The sequence below is a fragment of the Rhinolophus ferrumequinum genome, chromosome 20 (genome assembly GCF_004115265.2).
Source record: "Rhinolophus ferrumequinum isolate MPI-CBG mRhiFer1 chromosome 20, mRhiFer1_v1.p, whole genome shotgun sequence".
NCBI classification, from domain to species: Eukaryota; Metazoa; Chordata; class Mammalia; order Chiroptera; family Rhinolophidae; genus Rhinolophus; species Rhinolophus ferrumequinum.
This window is the reverse complement of record NC_046303.1, coordinates 25602127-25623193: the sequence shown is the minus strand read 5'-3', so window position 1 is coordinate 25623193 and position 21067 is coordinate 25602127. Positions and strand designations below refer to the sequence as shown.

The following is a 21067-nucleotide window of genomic DNA, read 5'->3' as shown; positions in this document are numbered from 1 at the left end:
GGGAAGGCTTAGGTAACTGCATTTTTAAAAATAGCTTTTTTACTCCAACATTTGATTTTAATGTGATTAGGCGTTGCCTGATCCTTGGGAATCATTTTTTTTTTCACTCTTTGTCACTCCTAACCTGGGCATGGTAGTCAAATTGCCTCCACATAGGAGCCGGATCCTCAGAGGCCCAGATGTAGAAAGGAGGTTAGAGAGGAAATAGTAGAAGCGCCCGATTCGCTCAGAAACAGAAAAACCACCCCTTTCCCATGTTGACTGTATCAGATTCTAGAGTGAAAAGGATTGCAAAGCCTAGTCCTTTTCATTTTACTTTTTACGAAGGCTTGAATTCCTAAAATGTATATTTTATTTTTAAAGAGGAATATGGACTAGGTCCATCAGGGTGAGGTGAGACATCAGAGAGTCTGTCACAGCCGATGTGGCTCAAAGAAATACCTCCAGGGCCTGGAACACAGCCCGCCCCATTTGAAGTGATCATTACACTGTTTTTGAATGAAGAAATGACTCTGGAAATGGCTTGTAATCAGAGAAAAGAGCCAATGTTTTTGAATGCTTGGGTGCTCTTTTATTTTGCTAGTATTATTTGCCCTTTTAAAAATTGCACATGCAAGGTCACATAGCCAATAAGTGGCTACCAAGGTCTGTCTCCTTCACACTTAACCACAATGCTAACTGCCTCTGAAGTATGTATGTGTGGAAATGTTTTGAAAACCAAATTTAGTGCAAATATATTACTAGCATTAGTTGTCTACGTGTCAACGTCTCCTGCTAGTTTTCTCTCATTCATTTATCTATCCCCCCACTATCTAGCTCATAACAGACACTTAATAAATGTGAGTGACATTTTGGTAGGAAAAGGAAAAAATCACTGACTTAGATACTATAACAATTGAAGGCTGTCTTTCTGTGTATACCTACCCCACCCCATATGTTAAAGCTGTTTTTGAACATGTTTTTCTGCAAATGCATAAAGAGCATATTTTTTTTCTACATTATTCTATGGAACTATATTATTCTATGGCTTTAGTTTATTCTTGATGATATACCTTACACAATTTTCTACATCAATATTGATACTTTTTCCTCAATTTTTAACAACTGGTAACCTGCAGTATCCATTTAATGACATTTATGTAGCCATCTTTCTATTGATGAAACATTTTTGGTTTGTTTGTTTCTTTGTTTTTGTATCCTATGTTTGAATACTTCTACAGAATAGATTCCTAGAAACGGAATTTCCTGATTGTAAAAGTACGTATAATTTTTCGATATGATCCCAAACTGCCCTCAAAAAAGCCTGCGTTAGTTTATACCTTCCACTAGTGTGTGATAACACCCATTCCACACCCCACCGGGGCTAGGTACCATTAAACTTCTCTTTTAAACCACATTTAATGGAGAAAATGATATTGTCATCTTACGTTTATATCTGTATACCTTCTGAACACTGTACTGAAGTCTAAAATATGTACTATTTTAATCTAAATGGCAGTTAATATAATCTATCTAATTTACAGTATATCAAACTGTTGTGCAGTTTAGTTTTTAAAAAATATAGCTTTGATATTTAAGTATTTTTTCTATGTATCATAATTTATGTAACTGTTATTTTATTATTGAACATTTAATGTCTTTCCAGTGCCTCACTAATGTAATCTCATAGCAATAAACACTTGTATATGTGTTTTTTGTCTTTTTATGAATAATTTATTAACATAAATTTTGGATAGTGCTATTATTGGGCCAAAGGTTTTAACTCTTTTAATGGCTTTTGATAAGAATCATTAAATTGCTTTACAAAAGTGTTGTATCAGTTTTTATGATAATCAAGAGCATATTACTATAACAGCTTCTTGACCACCTTTCTGAGGTATGGTTTATTATTTATGATTTTAAATGTAAGTAACTTACATAAGTTTACTTTCATAAATTTGTGCTTAGTGGATTATATACACAAAGAATGGTGAAATACGTATTTATGTTTCCCATATTTAAAAAAGGCTTACTTTATAATGCTGAGGGCAACAAGGTACAGAATGAGGTATAAATTAAATATATAAAACCATATGTACCTCAACAATAGATAATTTTAAAACATTTTCAGTAATAAATTGATTGGGGTAATATTGGTTAAAAACATTATATAAATTTCAGATGTGCAGCTTTATAATACAGCATCTGTATACTCTATTGTGTGCTTGCCACCCAAAGTTTGGTCTCCTTCTATCACTTTGTTTTTTGGGGATTTTTTTTTTATACCTTTTTTTGTCATAATTAATAACCATGTGTATTACAACATGCTTGAATGTCCACCACGTATTCCTGGGGTCAAAAAATCTATCTCTTTCTTTTAGGAAATTTACCAATGGTGTGGTTCTTCATGTAACAAATATGAGCGTCTGAAGGCAAGCCAGGTTGCCATTGGTATTCGGGACAATGAAAGGAACGGAAGATCTCAATTAATTGTGGTGGAAGAAGGAAGTGAACCATTTGAGCTTATACAGGTATTATGACTTTGGTGGTTTTTTAAAAGGTTACCACTCTTAAATCGAGTGTATGAGGAGAGACGTGTGTGTATATGTGTGTGCGTGTTAGGTTTAACAAATTCTCTAGTATTTAGGCTAGGATTAGGTAAGAGGAAGTATCGGTGTTATCTTAAGTCATGGTACTAGGAAAGGAGAACATCAAGACTGTTTTCTCTCACCATTGAAATCATTATCGAAGGAAGCCTTGGCCCTGTCTTCTGTGGTATTCAAGGACAAATAGATGGGCAATACTTTTGAGATTGACTTAAGAATTTATTTTGGAAGAAAAGAATGGTTTATTCATCTTGGCGTCTTGACTTTTTTTTTAACCAGTGATGCTTAATTTTAAAATCAAACAATTATTTCATTAAAAGAATGAGATAAAGTCTTACACCAAGAGATGGAATACACCAATATTTTACATATTTCAATAATTTTAAACTAAAAATGACAGACAAGACACTTATAATTTTAATATAGTTGTTAATGTAAAATGTGTTTATATGGCTCTTTATACCTACGTCACATACTTAACCATTATACCAGTCACATTTAATGGTGACTAATTTTGCCCCTTTACTAACACTGCAGGGAGTATCTGAGTGTATTTACTGTATATATTCCCTAAAGTAAGATTATAACTCAAAGGGTTATCGTATCATATTCAGGTGTCTAGATATATATTGATCAATTGATTTCCATTTACTCATTTAGCAAATATTTATTAAACTCCTATGGTGTGCCAGGCACTAAACGTTTGTACCAAATGCTGCTCCCTTGTACAAGCACTGTGTTCCTTCATAAACTTACAGAACTCTGTCAGGATGTCCTGTTGTAACACTTTTTGAATCTTCCTGCAGGTAGTAGTAGCAGGTGGTATCTCTGAATTTTCATTTCTCTAATTTCCTGGGATATTACACATTTCCCCCCCAATGAGGTTAGCCATTTGCATTTAAGTTTTCTTAAAGACTATCTGGTAAACATATGTTTAAATAATTTTGATATAGAGCAATGTAATGCATTGCGTTACCTGATCCAGTGATAGCCTTCGTAGTCTAGTGATCAAATATTATATAATAAGATCATTTTTATGGCTTATAATGTCTTTAAACTTTATGACTTTAATAACCACCAAACACAGACTTTCACATTAATGATATTTTGGAAACAATTTTAATTTAGTGGGGAGATGCTCATGGTGTATATAATGCTAACAGAATAGACAGACTATAAAATTTTATATATAATACTATCTTAATACGTAAGCTTATATGTGTATGCCTTTGGGGTCCTTACTTATTGGAATTTATTCAAAGTTCTGAGACAGAAAAGTTTAAACAGTCAGTTAACATATTACACTGTTAAATTAAGAAAATGTAAACCTGAAGAAAAATATGTGTAAAAATATAACTGATTATAAAATATTAGTGATAGGGATAAGGGACATATTTCTTAATATAAAATGCCATGTCTGTATTTTAGGGGCTTTTCACTTTTAGCTTTTTAAAAAATCCTAGAAAATACTTACTGTGTTTCCATTCAGTACATTCAATGTATACAGTATTATATTGACAGCTCTCACACAAACTGAACCAAATTTTCGGTGAGAGCCTTCATTTTTTTTTTTCAAAGCATGCCGTGGGATTTTTGTTTTTATAAATGTTGTTTTGTAGCCTGATCACAAAGTTTAGTAGTTATCTGATGAATTAATTATGCTATGATAAACTGGTTTGTTTAGGCTCTTTTAATGTTGTACTTGTAACTATGGAATACAAAAAGATCACGAACTTGGTTGGGAAAAAATTCAAAACTTCAGTTTCACAAACCTCTTAATGAAAATTTTCTCCGATGTGAATGTCGTCAACAAACTAGAGTAGCATGAGCAGTACTTGTGACTTGTCAGATTCCATTATCGTTATTGAAGATAACCTCAAAATATCATTTACTTTCATCACTACTTGGTAATTTTTATGACAGCTATAAGACCTGCTATTCAATAATATTATTTAATGTTTTAATGAAGAGGCCCATATATTATTTTATCACATGTATTTTAAATATATTTTGATATTTTGATAGCTGTATTCCTATATAATTGGTTTCCATTGTAATACTTTGTATTGTATCTTACACATTTAAAAATATTTTTCTTAGACAAGGTTCATAAGCTTCAAAAGTGGTCTAAACTGGTTCAAAGAACACACACACACAAAGTTACCTGGTTTAAAATAATGGAATACTGTTTCTTTTTCTGAAACTCTAAAGCAATCGTTGACATTGCTAGAGAAGGATTCTAAAAATCTTTTAAAATATCTTTTTCAATTGACCTTTTAAGTGACTCATTTTTAATGAGAATCTTTTAAAATTATCTTCTAATTTTTTGAAAGTCTTAAGATAATGGTTAATAATGGCTTTGAAATTGAGAACTTTTCAACCAGTTAAATGATCCTATTATCATTACTTCATATTCGATGCTGAAATTTTGGAACATGTTTTTCTAACACATTCGAGTGCTCAGTACCGAAAACATTTTCTTAATTTTCCTTAAGGCAATGATACTTAGCATAAACCCAAAATCCAAAGAATAATAGTAACAAGTAGTGCATGCTGCAAGGTTGTGATGCTTTCAAGAGCACTATAGTTGCTATTGCCATTTATTCTACCATTTATTGATAGCTTACCATGTGCCAGGCGCTGTTCAAGGAACCATCCATTTCTTGTCATTTTCTTAATGAATCTTTGGTTTGGATTTCTAGTATTCAGGTACCCATTTTGTTCCTCATCAGTTCATCCAGTGGGGGGAAAGTAGAAATATTCTGAAAAAAGCTAAGGAATATAGTAACAGTATAGTTATCCATATGCTACAATAAAATGATATTCCAAATAATCTTCCACTTTGTCACACCAAAGCTCAACATGAAGAGAGGTGACCTTACTGATAAGGTGTCACTTTTATATAATCAGTCCAAATTAATACTTTGCAATCATTTCTGACTGATGTAATTTTTCTGTTAGCTTTGCAGCTGAATTGAGGGAATAATGATAGACCTGTAAATAGAATAATGCAATGCGAAGATGGATGGACTGTCTAGGAGGAAGGATCTTTGCCCCCACAAAGTCCATATCTGGAGAGATAAAGTAACATAAATATTAAACTAGAATGTCAGGTTTCTAGTATCTCTGTTTATATTGCTCCTCATGTTTGTTGTAATATTAGTGATAACATATAACTAAAAAAAAAAATCTAACACTAAGGCTATATTTTCTTTCAAAGATTTTAGGTCAATTTCTTCTTATTCCTTGTGCTAACAATTAGCCACTCAGAAAATAAGTGGCCAGATCTCTAAGATTCAGTGATTCACAATTCCACAGTTTCTTCATGTAAATACAGTATACTCTGTGAAAACCAGTAGGAAATTACAGTTCTGGATATTCCATAACATTCGAATCAGGAAAAAGGCACAACATACTATTAATAAGAAAATATATTAGTATCGGATGCAAACAAACCAACAGAAAAGCCATGCATAACTGAGAAATTAAGTATCAATGCTCTATTTTAGTGAATACTGGCAACTGAAAAAAAAACAAACAAAAAACTGAAAGTAAATTTTAATGAAGTCTAAGAGAATGCATATGGACAAAATGAATATGTTGATTAAAATCTATTTTAAAGCAAGTGGTAAATGCACTGTAGCTGAATATCAGTTGCTGTGATAGTCAGTGTCATGGAGCTCCTTGGTTGGTGATTTCATTTTGTGGCGTAATTTAATTGTGTTGTGTTTTACAGGAGTAAGGGCAAATGGCTCACTGGTAGGCTGCATTTTCTGTTCACTTCCTACTCTTTCTACTTGCATTTTTTTTTGAAAATTTCATACAAGTGCTTCTTATCATTAGCACAGTAATCCCATAATCTGAGAAACAATTTCTCGTGGATTTTATTTTCTGCAAAGGGGACAACAAAAAGCATCAGCACAAGAAACCTTTAGTTCTTTCCATGTGACTGACGTTCTTCCATGGACCTTACCAGGATGGGCTAATTTCATTCTTATAGCAGCTCCATGAAGTGGATGCATTTATCATGCCCTGTCTTGGTTTGTGTTCCTCCAAAAGCCAACTCTGCTACGGGGACTTGGGGGCAGGCTGTTGTTTGGAAGATAATCCTGGAAGCACCAAGTAGGAGTAAAATGAGGCAATTATTTGTTACTAAGTTATTCACTGCTGCAGACAACTGGGACTTAGTCCCAGAGGAACCCTCTGAGAAACTGTATGGGACAAACTGTATGAGAAATTGACCTACTGAGGCTGAAGGGACTGCGGATTTAGCTGTTAACTCCTATCCCTCATTGGTTGAGGGACACTCCTTAGGTGTTAACTACCCAGAACCTCCAGCCTGCTTTTGTGTGGCTACAGTGCAGCTCGATGGCCAGATAAACCCATCAGACAGAGAACAGAAGGCTTTGACTTGGTGAACTATCTGCAGATGACCTCTGTGGTAGACTGAGGTGAGGTGGGTAGAGCACCAATAGCATTTCTACACCCTCACTTTACTGATGAAGAAAGTGAGTCAGAGGGAGGCTGTGCCACCTCCCCAAGTAGGAATAGGAAGGAGCCATCTGTGATTCACACACAGGCAGCCTTCCTTCTAGAGAATGCAATCTTAAGCCTACAGAGATGGCTATCTCATCTGCAGGGAAATTATTTTATAACTGCCAAATATTTGCCACACATTTTTGACAATCATACCTATTTTCTGAATTCCACATCCTAAGTAACAGCCTTAGTAGCACGATGTTTGTGCTCAGTGGACCCGCCTGACCTTTTGTTTTATATCTCTTACTATGAGCATTCAACCTTTCAGCCAATGCCATGCAATCATTAGATACAGGGTAATTGGGGTAGACATTTTTTTTTTTTTGAAAGAAAATACATTCCTTTAATGTGAGTGTAAAATGTACGCAAATATTTCTCAAGCATCCCAGAGTACATAAAAGCCATTTTGAGTTTGCTCAATTAAATTTCGGTGCTTGGAAATTTTCTGAATTATGTAGATCAAGAGGAAGTTTTCACAACTCTCTTGCCATAAAACTGGTGCTTATCTGCTTAAACATTTTATGTAAATCAGGTTTATTTACCTCTCGCTGCAGGGACGTAGGCGATAAGATGAAATAAATGTGCGTAAGTGTGTGCGTATGTGAATATGATGAGGGGGATAATGGAAAAATACTCCTAGAGCTTTAGCTCATCTTCTCATCATAAGCATGCTCTGTGTAGCTCTTTGTCTTATTGTTGGCCTCAAAGGAAGAGACTGGAGAAGAAGAAACTGAAAAAGGAAAACAGTTTCTTGTCCATTCCTCCACTCGTCCAACCGATTGTAGTTTTTCCTCTGATAATCTTCAAAGTCGATGAAAATAAGCAATGTGTTACTGAGCAAAGAAGCCCAGAGGCATAATGGTGGAGAGCCAACTTGAAGAGGAGCAGGGTGGTCCTCTGTGGACCTGAAACTCTAAACATCTCTAAGAATTTGAGAATCCTTACAGGCTATTTTCACATATTTGGGGTTAAAAATAAATGAAATATATGTTGCTATTTCTCCTACCTGCCCATGTATGTAATAACTGGTAGGTCATGTTAAACTTTTTCACTAAATTTGGAAGGAACCTCAGAATCTTTCTCTGCAGACTGCTCCAGCAGCCACTCCCTGCATGGGAATTTAGCAAGGACAGGTAAAACCTAGTTAGCATTCCTGCGCTGAAAGTGCTCCTGATGGGGAATCACAGCTAACTGTTAACCATTACAGCCTGGCCCTTTGTGATGCTGATAAATCATAGACACCCTATAATAAATCTTACGTAACTGATATGTCCTGCCTCACCAAAAGATGGTCATATGTACAACACTTCATGGGGAGATGTGATGGAATCACGTGGGAAGATCGAAGAATTCGTTTTATAACCAAGGAGGACTAATGAGATCGTACACACCATAATTGTGGAGGAACTTCAAAGGGAAGAGAATATTACGTCTTATTCTTCTGTTTCAGCATTATCAGCTATTCTCTTTCTGCTTGCACAGGAGATTACTCTCTAGATTTTGCTCGAAGAAAGATTTATAGATCTGTCTTCAATTGGTCGTTTTAAATCTAAAAGATAAGGCTTTGACGGAGTACACTATCAAGACATACAGATTACTTAATGACATCATTAGATCAAGACATGAACCAAGTAGTAAGTAAGTGTAAGTCGATGGGGCAGTGTGTAACAAGAGCCTTAATGGTACAATTGTCATGCAAAGAACCAGAGTGGTGATATGCAAGGGCATCTCAGGAGACAGAATGACCTTTTGACCAAAGCAGGATTTGACTCTGGATACAAGATCCAACCTGTGTTGAGTTTTCACTATGTGCCAGGTATAGTGATAGTCACTTCACATACATTATTTCTCTTAATCTGCATAATAATTGTGAGTGATACTAATTTTTATGCCATTTTAAATAATGAGAACAAGGTCACAGAGTCACTCAATAGTGGGTCCATCCGGCTCAGATTGCCCGAGCCTACCAAATGAAGGGGTTGTCAAAAGGAAAAGGAGGAGGTGCTCATTGTAAAACATAGAAATTAGGCACCCCAAAGGCAAACGATGGGAGTGTCCATTCCAGCCCTGGTCAGGTAGTTGTCCAAGCGGGTTTAAGGTCTTACTGAAAAAGCTTTAGCAATGCCATACAGGGCAGATGGCCTAAATTTTTTACCTGAGGTTTGCTCTAGGGCAGCTTCTAAACCACCAGACCGTGATAATTTGTCCAGGGGAGAAATTTCCTGAGAAGCTATAGGAACATCAGAAATGCTTGGCAGATGTGTGCCCTCATGGTTGAAGTGAATGGACCAGGTTTACAAAGCTGATCCTACTGAACACTGGAATTTATCACTGAGCCAGGCCCAAGGAGATTTTTGAAAACACAATGCCAGGGCTTCAATTGGAATCTCAGGTTCAGATGCAGATTTTTGTGTTCTTTATCGTAACTCCTCTAATATGCAGCCAGTGCTAACAACTGTTCTAGTTTAAGAAGTTGGCATTCTGGCTTATGTATTGTAATAACTTGTGAGTTAGCGGTCCATGTAATAGTAATTTGTAAGTTAGCTTTCCATGTGATAGTAACTGGTAAATTAGATTCACATAGTATAACTTATGAGTTAACTCTTATGAGTTGGATCCTCTAAATCTCATCTCTGATATGCTAATGTTACAGTAACACTGAGGATCAGACCGGCATCAGGGTGAGTTGCCCAAGGCCACCACACCCCCTGTCAACTACAGCATCCATGAGACACAAATGGCTGTTTAAGTTCTGATTTAAATATGTTAAATTTAAATAGAATTTAAAATTCAGTCATTTGGTCACACTAGCCACATTTCAGGTGCTCCATGGCTACAGATAAGCTGGTGATACCATATTGGACAGCACAGCTATGGAATACTTCAATGACAGAAAATTCTGTCATTGGACAGCCCTGGCCCAGATCATTAAATAGCCAAACCTCTCTTGCAGCTACCCAGTTCACTTTATCCTTTTATCCAAATATGTATTTCACACGCTTTCCCTCAATCTAAAGTACCTTTATCCACTATTTGATGTATTAAATTACCCTTTACTTGATATGTCAATAAAGGGATAAAGGTGTTTTAGAGGCAAGCACATCACTGAGAGAGCAGGAGAGCAGGTGTAGGGATCTCATACCCAGATTAGGTGGAGTTGTCTAAGTGAAGTCATGGCTTTCCTCAGAATTACCTATCCTTTGATCGATCTGTGTATCTTCCCTATTAGTAAATATTTGTCTTACCTAAGGCATAAAATGCCTTATATTTACTTGAGGCAAGTAAATACCAAGTAAAGACAATTCTTCACTTTTTATGATATATTTCTATTCACCATATGCTTGCAATCTGCTGACTTTTTATTTTTTTCTTCAGTCAGGGAAAGGAAATAAGACACAAGAATTACTGAGTGATTAAAATGTCCTCTCTTAGAACCTGGCAGCTTGTTGCCACGCAGCAGCCTACCCGTCTGTCCCCTCGTACCTACCCCTAAAGAAAGGCGAGTCTGTGAGACAGGGACTTTGCTTCACCTTTGTGCTTACACCTTATGTCTCCCTGTTTGGCCCCGGAGCATGGCTGGTCAGCCAATGACCAGTAAGAATCCCACGGGGGGTGGGGGTGGGGGGGGGACAACTCAAGCCAGGCACAATCGAGTGGGGACCAACAGGAGAACCAACGGGGTTGATAGAAGTGGGCATAGACCCCCACCTTCCCCCGGTTAAGGAGAATTTCTGCCTTTGTGGCTGCATTCCTTCATTCAGCTAGCTTCAGTGTCTCAGATTGAGGTTCTCCTAGTGATCTTTTACAAGCTGTGGCTGTTCATTGACATCAGGGTGATCACAGCTTTGAGTCACTCATTAAAAACAGGTGTCACACCAGTCTAGCTGCTACCTTGATCTGAGCGTAGATTTAATAACTCATAATTCGCCAAACTTCTGAGGAGCTGGTGAATTCTAAAATCAGGATCTTACAGAGTTTTGACCTGTGGTTGCACCCGTGCCCACAGTGGCTGCCTAACTTGTCGTCGTCACCCTCGCCCGCCGCCTCCGCCCGCCACCACCTTGTTTGCTCAATGCCTGTGTTGCACTGGACAAGACAACAGCTTACTTTCTTTTCAGTGAAAATAGAAGCAGAGCCATTCACACTAAACTGATTAACGTAAGAAGAATGCAAATGTCTTAATCAAGATAAGAATTTATGTAGAGAGCTTTGCAGTAGGATTTGGAAGGTCTTTACATCATTGCTTTAGTATTTATGGGACTTGGGCAGAAGGCAAAACTCAACTACTCTCAGCCTCAGTTTCCTAATCTATTAAGCTGAAATCAGAGTTGAGAGGCTCATAACACCCTCTATGGTAAATGCTTTTAGGACTTGACACCAACTTAGAACATACTACTTATCCAAAGTGACCTGGAATTTTGAGTTATATATTGTCCTTCCTCCAGGCATGTATTATCTAGCTCTTTTTCCTATTATTCACTTCCAGTACTTATTATAAAGTGTCCAAACATCTTGACTCTTTTTTGTACAAAGTTAAAGAAGGGAAAACTCATCTTGAGCAAGTAGCATTTTAAATGTTGGAATTTCATATCAGAATAGCAGGGGCTGGCCAAAAGGCTCAAAATAAATAAAGACAGATGCAAAAGTGAAAATTAAGTAAAGCTTATGAGGATGCAGCAAAGGTTTTCTTTTTTCTTCTTTTTCAATTACAACTGACATTCAATATTATATTAGTTTCAAGTGCACAGTATAGTGGTTAGACATTTATATAACTTACAAAGTGATTTCCCCCCAATAAATCTAGCACCCACCTGGCTCCAGCAAAGATTTTCATGACTGCTTGGTTCTTCTTTCTAAGCAAACAAATTTACACAGAGACCAACTTATACGTTAAAAGAAAAAGTCACAATGGGTCATACAGACAAAAACATAAGACACCGAGGACGGTCTGGAGACAGGTCGTGGGAACTAGAAATTCTGCAGCAAGCAGACTGTGAATCTAAAGCTAGATTGTTTATGTGCTTTAATGATTTAGTATAAATATTTTCTGACTAATTTTGAATTGAACTATTGAAGGCCTGGAGTGAGCAGCAGAAAATGTCTATTTAGGCAGAGAACAAAGTTGTATTTGTACCAATTTCCAACATCTTTCATGTACTTGGGGGCAGTGTCTTACATTGCTAAATATTTCCATTAGGTTACTGACAAAACAGAGAGGAAAAGATACAGATTTTTCCCATTTTTCTATTCATATAACACCTATAACAAAACAGCACCTGTGGTCTCTGGAATCACTTAATTCCTAGCTGAAAGCTTAAAGCCCCTGTGCCACTGGTGGCCCCTTCTAGGTCTTTACATGAACAAGTGTTTCTCTGGTCAAAATGCCTAGAGCAGTTAGGAATCCATTAAGAATACAGTACCCACCCCTTTATTCTCAGGGGGATACATTCCACGACATCTGGTGGATACCTGAAATCATGGATGGTATCCAACCCTATATGTACTGTTTTTTTTCCCTATGCATACATCCTGATGATACAGTTTAATTTATAATTTAGGCACAGTAAGAGAATAGCAACAGTAACTAATAATAAAATAGAACAATTATAACAATATGCTGTAATAAAAGTTCTGTGAATTTGGTCTCTCTATCAAAATATCTTGTTGTAACCATCCCTCACTTGTAGTAAAGAGTTTGGTGTCACTGGTTTCAGGGGATCCCTTGCTGAAGTCTTCGTATAGGCTCGATGCTTTGTGATGCAACACATTGCAGTCAGCTGGTTCACGTTTGCGGTTCATGTCTTATCACATACTGTGGCGGTAACTTTTGCAGTTTGAGGTGAGACAACAAAATTAGCATGAGTTTCTTTCTCTTTCACAATTTCATGGATAGAAGATTCATTCTTACCATGGATCTTAGCAAACTCATCATACAATTTTTTTTTTCCCCTTTACTCAGTCTTTTAAGAACACAGCCTATTATAAACACATACTCTGGAGCCACTAACTTGTCAAATCCTAATGTGTCACTTACTAGCTCTATGACCTTGGCAAGTTACTTAGCCTGTTCCTTCAGGTGTAAAACGGTGCCATAAGAAACAGTGCCAACTCATAGGGTTGTTATGAAGATGGAATGACTTAATAAATGTAAAGTGCTTAGCATGGTGTCTGGTACATAGTGATATGTCAGTCTTTGTTAAATAAGAGTTTTAAAGTGCCTGGCATGGCACATAATAGCACTTGAAAAATGTTAGCTGTTGCGACAACGTGGATGGATCTTGAAACTCTCATGCTAAGTGAAATAAGTCAGATGGAAAAAGTCGAGAACTGTATGATTTCGTTCGTATGTGGGATATAAAACTGAAGGCACTATATGGACAAGACAAACAAACAAACACTCATAGACACAGGCAACAGTATGTGAAAAGTGTTAACTGATACATGTAATACTAATAAAAAGCAATAAATATATAAACAGGCCCAATACATGTAGCTTAGACAAGAGGAATACTAGACATTCAAGGGTAGTTTTCAAAGAAGTAAAATCATGAATATTATACAAATATAAAATAACTCATTTTTCAAGATTTTGTTTAAGTCATTCATTCATAAGAGAAATAATAAAATATTGTGACTAATTCAAAGAAGAATCTAAAGAACAGACAAGTGTATGAGCAATCAGTCTTTAGATGAATTTTGTAAAAAATGCAAAACTTACCTCTTTCACTGGGCGTAAATTAGTTTCACCTCCACTTGACAAAAATCCCCGTGAATCTCTGTGGACAAAATTGTTTGCTGCTATCAGTCTTCTACTGAATTAGAAAATAACTCAAACAGAATAAGAGAGAGAGAGAGGAAGTGGGAGTGAGAGCGAGGGAAAGAGAAAGAGAAAGAGGAAGGAAGGAGGGAGGGAGGGAGGGAGGGAGGGAGGGAAGGAAGGAAGGAAGGAAGGAAGGAAGGAAGGAAGGAAGGAAGGAAGGAAGGAAGGAAAGGATTGGATCTCTATAGCATCAGATTAACAGAAGGGTCCCCTAGACAACATCCATGGAATGAATCTTTTTGTCCCCATCCATAGTTATTCCAATATTACTGATGATATTCCCTCTGCTGTACTTTGCATCCCTGTGACTATTTTGTAACTACCAATTTGTACTCTTAATCTCTTCTCTTTTTCACCCAGCCACCCAAACCCCCTCCCATCTGGCAACTATCAGTTTGTTTTCTGTATATGAGTCTGTTTTTATTTTGTTTGTTCACTTATTTTGTTGTTTAGCTTCCACCTTTAGGTCAAATCATACGGTATTTGTCTTTCTCTGTCTGACTTACTTCACTTACCGTAATACCCTCTAGGTCCATCCATGTTGTCGCAAATGGTAAGATTTCATTCTTTGTTATGGCTGAGTTATATTCCATTGTATATATGCAGCCAATTATTTTTCAGGTTATTGAAATGACATTAAAGGCACCTGTGCCAGAATCTTCACCTCAACACTTAGCAGCTCTGTGCAATAATCACTTTACCTCTTTGAGCATCGGTGACGTTTTTTGTAAGATGCTGACGGCAGTATGTAGTTCATGGGGGCTCTTCTCAGAATAGAATGAGGTGTGTAAAGCTCATGATACAATGTATGTATAGTAGGCATTCAATAAGTGGTAACTATTCCTCTGCTGATTATAGTTAGCTGAACCAACCAAGGATTAATCGCTCAGTTTTTCTTCTGCCGCACCTAGGCACCTAGGCAGCAGTTACGTACAGCATTAGGTAAGGCCCTGGGACAGGAAAGTGTGAGGCTCCCACAGGGAACACCGAAAACATCGGCCTGTTTAAAAAGGGTGCTTGGTAGAGAATGCTGAGAAATAATGCAAGGTGTGTAACAGCCAGCCCCTGGAGTTGCTTTGGAATCCACACCGAGGAGTTTGGACTCAGTCAGTTTGCATCCAATTCAGAATCACCTGGAGTGCATCCAGATTCCTGGGCCACACCCCAAACCTATCACTTGATAGTTGGCAGTTGGGAATCTGTTATCAAGTCATGCAGACCTTGCATGAGCACCTTGAACTTTAAGAACCACTGCTGCAGATATAAGATATAAATCTTTGTCTATAGTCATACTCTTGAAATATAGGAGTAAAGTGAAATAAGAGGCCTACCTACCAGCCAGCTTTTTGGATGAAAAAATAGGCAGACTGAGGCAGGAGGGTGGTGACTAGAGTAGGTATAACCCATGACGAGGGCGATGAGGGACTTCACTACATGAGGGTGGGAATTAAGGAATAGACAGGAATCTGTGACTCTAAACAGTATCATAAAGAAGTAGAATTGAATGACTAGGTGGGTAGGAGATTCATAGTGGGGGACAGGAACTATTCGAAACTGACCACATGATTTTAAGTTCAGGTGAGTAGAAGCCTGGAGGTACACTGACACAAATGGTGAATTGAGAAGGGCCAGTTCTGTGGAAACATAAGTTCCGTTTGGAGCATGCTAGAGGATGGTGATCCTTTTAAGTGGAAACTTATAGAAAATCATTAACAGAAAGTGGGGGGAGGGGGAACTCAAAGCTTGAGTGACAGGTCTTGGCTAGAACAACAGATGAAATTTTTATGAAACATCCTCAGATGAGGATTCTCGGTTTCCTTTCCTCTTTAAATTGTCAGAATATATGTTATTTCACACACAAAGGATTACATGATCTACATTCTAATCACTTGAGAAACCTAAAATGAGTGTTTTTAAATTTAAGCATTATCCTACCTGTAGAGAAAAAGAAAAAGTGGTGTGTTTACATTTTATTTCAAAGATCAAAATATATGGCGTAGTTGATAACAGTGAGCATATTTAATAATTTTTCTCTTTCTGGGTAGGATGCAAAGTGCTTAAGGGCTGGCAGAGGTGGTTGGAAACTCATGTACCCCAGTGAGGTATTGGCAAATGCTTAGTTGTTGAACTGAACATTAAAATAATCCTTAGAGATGTCTGGCAATATACGGCACCCCCTGACTCCTGGAGTTCATCCCGTTTTTGGTAAATCCCTTGGGTGGTTCAAGTCTCAACTATCCTCACTTAAATTAAAAGCTAGAGTTGCCCCAAATCTGAGACTCACTCGGCCTGCTGGGAGACTTTTCCTAGAATTAGATAATGTCCTAGTCCAAACTGTTGACGCTAAGCTCTCCTGCCTTGGTTGGAGGAGAATTACGAAAGGGTATGTGAGGAGCCCTTTCAGTGTTCTTACAAGAGACACATACTTCTACCGAAGTAAAATTGTTGAAGAAATGTTTTCGGTTGTGTTTTAATTTTTATCTTGATCATACTTTTAGCAACAAAACGAAGTAAAATTGTTGAAGAAATGTTTTCGGTTGTGTTTTAATTTTTTTCTTGATCATACTTTTGGCAACAAAGAAAACTATATTATTATAATAATTTAGTATGTCTAATCATGAAAGCGTTTTATTACTTATTGTATGAGCAAAAAGGTGGGTATGTTCCCAGAGGAAATACATTCTTGAATGGATTTCTAAACTCGAAGCTATGCCTATACTCATGCAAGGATTAGAATTTATGTACATTTTATGATTGGCTAATACTCATATGCTATATTGTAAAAAATACTAAATATAAAACGCATTCTGCAAGCAGTTTCATTATACGTTAAATATTTATTGAATCCCAATTAATATCATTTTTGCATGTTTTCAACTTGAATTTATGCCTATGTTGTTAAAAAAAGTCACATTGTTTAGAATAAATGTATGTTTTATTCCTGTCCTTAACATTCTTTGTGTCAGTTAACTTAATGAAGGTGCTTCCTAGACATATTATTTTTGTGATTTTAGTGCACAGAAATTCAAAGCAGATTCAAGTGTACTTCCTACTACAGGGTTTACTTGAACTTTTGGATTGCATCGTATATGCAAGAATAAATACACTTACTTGTTCACTTGACAACTAGTTATTGAGCACCTGCTATTGCCTGAGCATTGCTCTAAGTGCCGAGGATGCAGTAAGGAAACCATGGTATGGTCATCAAGAACTTACACTTTATCTAGCCTATGTCAACAATGATAATAATACCCTACCCTCAAATAGTTATTTTGATCCAGATTGTTGTAATAATAAATCATTTAAACCTATAGATTGCTTCTTCTAGAAGCAATAACAGAAGAAATCCTGTTGCAGAACTAAACTTAGAAATCATATTTTAATGAATTCCTGCTAGTTTTCAATAATACGGACACCTAGACTTTCAAGTTTGGGGTTTTGCTTTCTTGGAAGTTCACGTCACCAGCAAACTCAGGGTTTTTGTTTACTCAATGCCATTGATTGATTTGACCCATGGGAAAATCCTACGCAGCATAATTACTCCGAAATATTTGAGCCTCGTCATTTTAGTTGTGAATAGTTTTAATCTATGTCTTTAGAAATATAAGATGGTTTTCTTTCTTCAAAGCTGCATTCTTTAATCAGAAGTCTTTATCTTTTATCTGTTCACTTTTTTCTCAGGTTTTAGGAAAAAAGCCAAAGCTTAGGGAAGGAGATGATTATGACGACACCTTAGCAGACATATTTAACAGGAAGATGGCTAAACTGTACATGGTGAGTTTGCTGTGAGAGAGTTCTGTTGTTTTTACGGGACTGGATGCAGCTGGGGAGGCCTGTCTTGGAAGGGACTCTCACTGCGACAGTTGATACTATCCTCATTGCCATCAAAGAGAAATGTGTAGGTAGAATCTGTTCTTTGCTCTAGTATGTTGATTAATATTCCTCTTTTTATTACTTTTTGTTATTTTTTAAAAACAAATAAGTGAACTTACTGCTGTGAGAAATAAAATTGTATATTGTTGTTGTAATCGTTTGCAACAACATGTTTTGATATATTACATTCAATAAAATGTTTCCTGCATGGAGTAAAAATACCTTGCAAATTTTTCTTATAAAATTTTGATGAGCTGTAAAATCTTCACCTTATTTTCACCTGTTTGGCCGTAATGAAGGCTTTCTTTGTTACAGGAGGGCAAAGCTATCAAATCAAATAGCTGGAAGGAAACATGGTCAAAACAGCCCTGTCCTGGGCGTTGGCAGACCTAGTTCCATGCCAGCTCTGTGCTGAAAGTCTGGCTGGGTGACCCTGGGCAAGATATGACCATTCTTAATTTTATCTGGAGAGAGAGAGAGAGGGAGAAGGAGAGGGAGAGGGAGACGGAGGAGGAGAGAGAACACATTCAAAGACTAGTCAGGTTCTTTCCAACTCCATAATTTGATGATGTTTTTATTACTGGTGAGGGCAACAAAAACCCCAACATATACCAGTTGAGGAGACTGCTCATTTGAGATTCTTCAAATATTCCCTCCGTTGTAACTCTGAGCATGTGATTTGGAGTAGATTGTAATCTCCTTGCAGAACTGACTTGTTTTCTCATCTGTTATAGGAAGAAATTATATTTGCTTTTCTTTGAGTGACCTTCAAGGTCAGAAGCGCTGATTTTAAATGAAGATTGTTACTAACTTGGGTAGCATAACTTCCTTTTTGTAAAGGAGAACTAGATTCTTTCTTCCTAGATGGCAAAGGAAAATGTCGTTACCTCTTCTGCTAAAATGCTGATAATTTTAATATAAGCCATATAGAAATTGTTATCTCAAGACGTCATGGCTGCTTATTTTTTTTCATTGCTATTTGTAAAACTTATTTTCAACGGCTTAACAAATCTTTTATGTCGTATCGTCAAATAAAACTGTTCTCCCTCTTGGATAACATGATGGACTAAAGAAATAGTTTGCAGTGTGAACATCTTAATCCTGGATCATTGCTCCCTCTAGTGGATATATTATGTATTGTAAATATTTAAAGTTTAGAGTCCGTTTGAAAATGCTTTAATTTGAGTTTGCTGAAGAAGCTGGGAAATAGAGTCACCTAAAAGCAATTTGTAAACATACAGAATCTAAGTCCCACCACCGTACTGCAAAATTCCACCATTGATCTAGGGAGAACCCTGGAATCTGCCTATTTAAGAAGTGCCCATGTTACAGCCCATAAAAACTAGCTTTTGAAAAATCAGTGAATTCTAACCTGGCCATTAATATCACACACTTTCAATTTTGTTAAGTCCACCTCCAACATTTAAAAAACATGGGTTTTTTTAGTCATTTCCAAACTTCAAGAGTCTAGATAAATAGCAATTCATTTGTGACAGAGGAAATTGCACTTTAATAATTTATATAAAGTATACTTAAATTGCAGAACCTATAATGAAAAAATCTATAAGCACAAACTGTAATGTAGCAATGCCTTCTTCAGTACAGTACCTGGCATATGATCGACACTCAATAAATGTTGCCTGAATAAATGTTTCAGTTTCAGCTTTTTGTGTGTACACCATGACTGTAAGGTTATACATTTGAAAAGATTACTAGAAAAATTAAGAAATAATCATTTAAAGTTCATAGCATCATACCTAGCACATACAAGAATCTCAACCAACCTTAGCCATTATTATTATTGCTATTATTTTCTGATGTTTTAGGCACAGTGTGGAAACTTAACTTTGTATTTGTAGTTATTTTATCTTAAGGACTTTTTAAAAAGCTTTTACAGTGTAATTAAGCTTGTGGGTTTTGTTGTTTGTTTGTTTTCTTTGAAACAGCTTTCCTGAGATACAATTTACATACATACCACAAAGTTCACCCATTTAAAGTGTAAAATTCAGTGATTTTTATTACATTTACAGAGTTGTACAACCATCACCATAATCTAATTTTGGAACATTTCAGTCATACTCAAATGAGCTCATGGTTTTTATATTAGGTTTCAGATGCCAGTGGATACATGAAAGTGACTGTGGTGGCAGAAGAAAATCCTTTCTCCATGGCAATGCTGCTTTCTGAAGAATGCTTTATTTTGGACCATGGTGCTGCAAAACAGATTTTTGTATGGAAAGGTAAAAGATACCGTTGACATTGTCTCTGCACTTCAGATGTATATATATGTCTTCAGCGGGGTGAAGAAAATATCTTTCCTGATTAAAAAAAAAAAAAAAAGCCTACCTTTCTGAGCCTTGATATGTGAATAGCTCATAAAATATAGACATCAAAACCATATTTTTTTCCTAGTAGCATCATTCGTTAGGGATGATGGGGTTAAAAAAGCATTTGGGCAATATAAAAGGGATTTTTTATATGTACTGTTCATTATTATATTATTAAATATATTTAATATACTAGGAAAGTTTTGTCATTTTCTCAGTGTTATATTTAAATTAAGTTATGCTTATCTTTGTACACAAGGATTTCTTAATCATATAATATCTTCTCTCATTAAAATTATGTCTCTTTATTTTGTATTCTAGGTAAAAATGCTAATCCCCAGGAGAGAAAGGCTGCAATGAAGACAGCTGAACGTTTCCTACACCAAATGAATTACCCCATTAATACCCAAGTATGTGTAGAAATGAGCTAGATAAAAAAAATAATAATAATTAAAAACATGGGAGCTCATGACATCTCCACCAACACGTGAAAGAATTTGGTTCAAAGTAATGTATGCGTGTGAAGTCATTCTTCACTTGGGTGTGTGCAATCTGTGTCATATGTCTCTAGATCTCTGACTGTGGAGGAGGGTATTTTGCAGAAACTGGAGAAAAGACGTTCTGAGGGGCCGCATGATGAGCATAAGAGTCCATCAACTTCCTCCACAGCTTACAAGTCAAGATAATCAACCACAGTTGAATTAACTAATAATGCTTATCAGTTTTTCCCTAGAGCAAGTTGTGCAGATATGGACTAATATCCAGAAAATAATCGGCTTCATGGAGATCAACTTAGACTGGCTAGTTACTCTTCCTATCTGAATCTCTCAGCCTCATCTTTTGTTTCCATTTTTATGTCCTGGCACAAGGAACAACACCATGCAATCATTTCTTCTGGGGCACAGTCCTCTTACAAACCTAAT

At 36.5% G+C, this 21067-nt stretch overlaps 1 protein-coding gene across 1 annotated transcript in view; it reads left to right on the top strand.

Moving 5' to 3' along the window:
* The window catches only part of SCIN (scinderin), a 66024-nt gene that overhangs the window by 20736 nt on the left and 24221 nt on the right, over positions 1-21067 (top strand). The window contains exons 4-7 of the mRNA XM_033087956.1: positions 2361-2510; positions 17626-17718; positions 19925-20057; positions 20466-20554. Of these exons, the coding sequence (XP_032943847.1) occupies positions 2361-2510; positions 17626-17718; positions 19925-20057; positions 20466-20554 (465 nt within the window). The remainder of the gene's footprint in view (positions 1-2360; positions 2511-17625; positions 17719-19924; positions 20058-20465; positions 20555-21067) is intronic.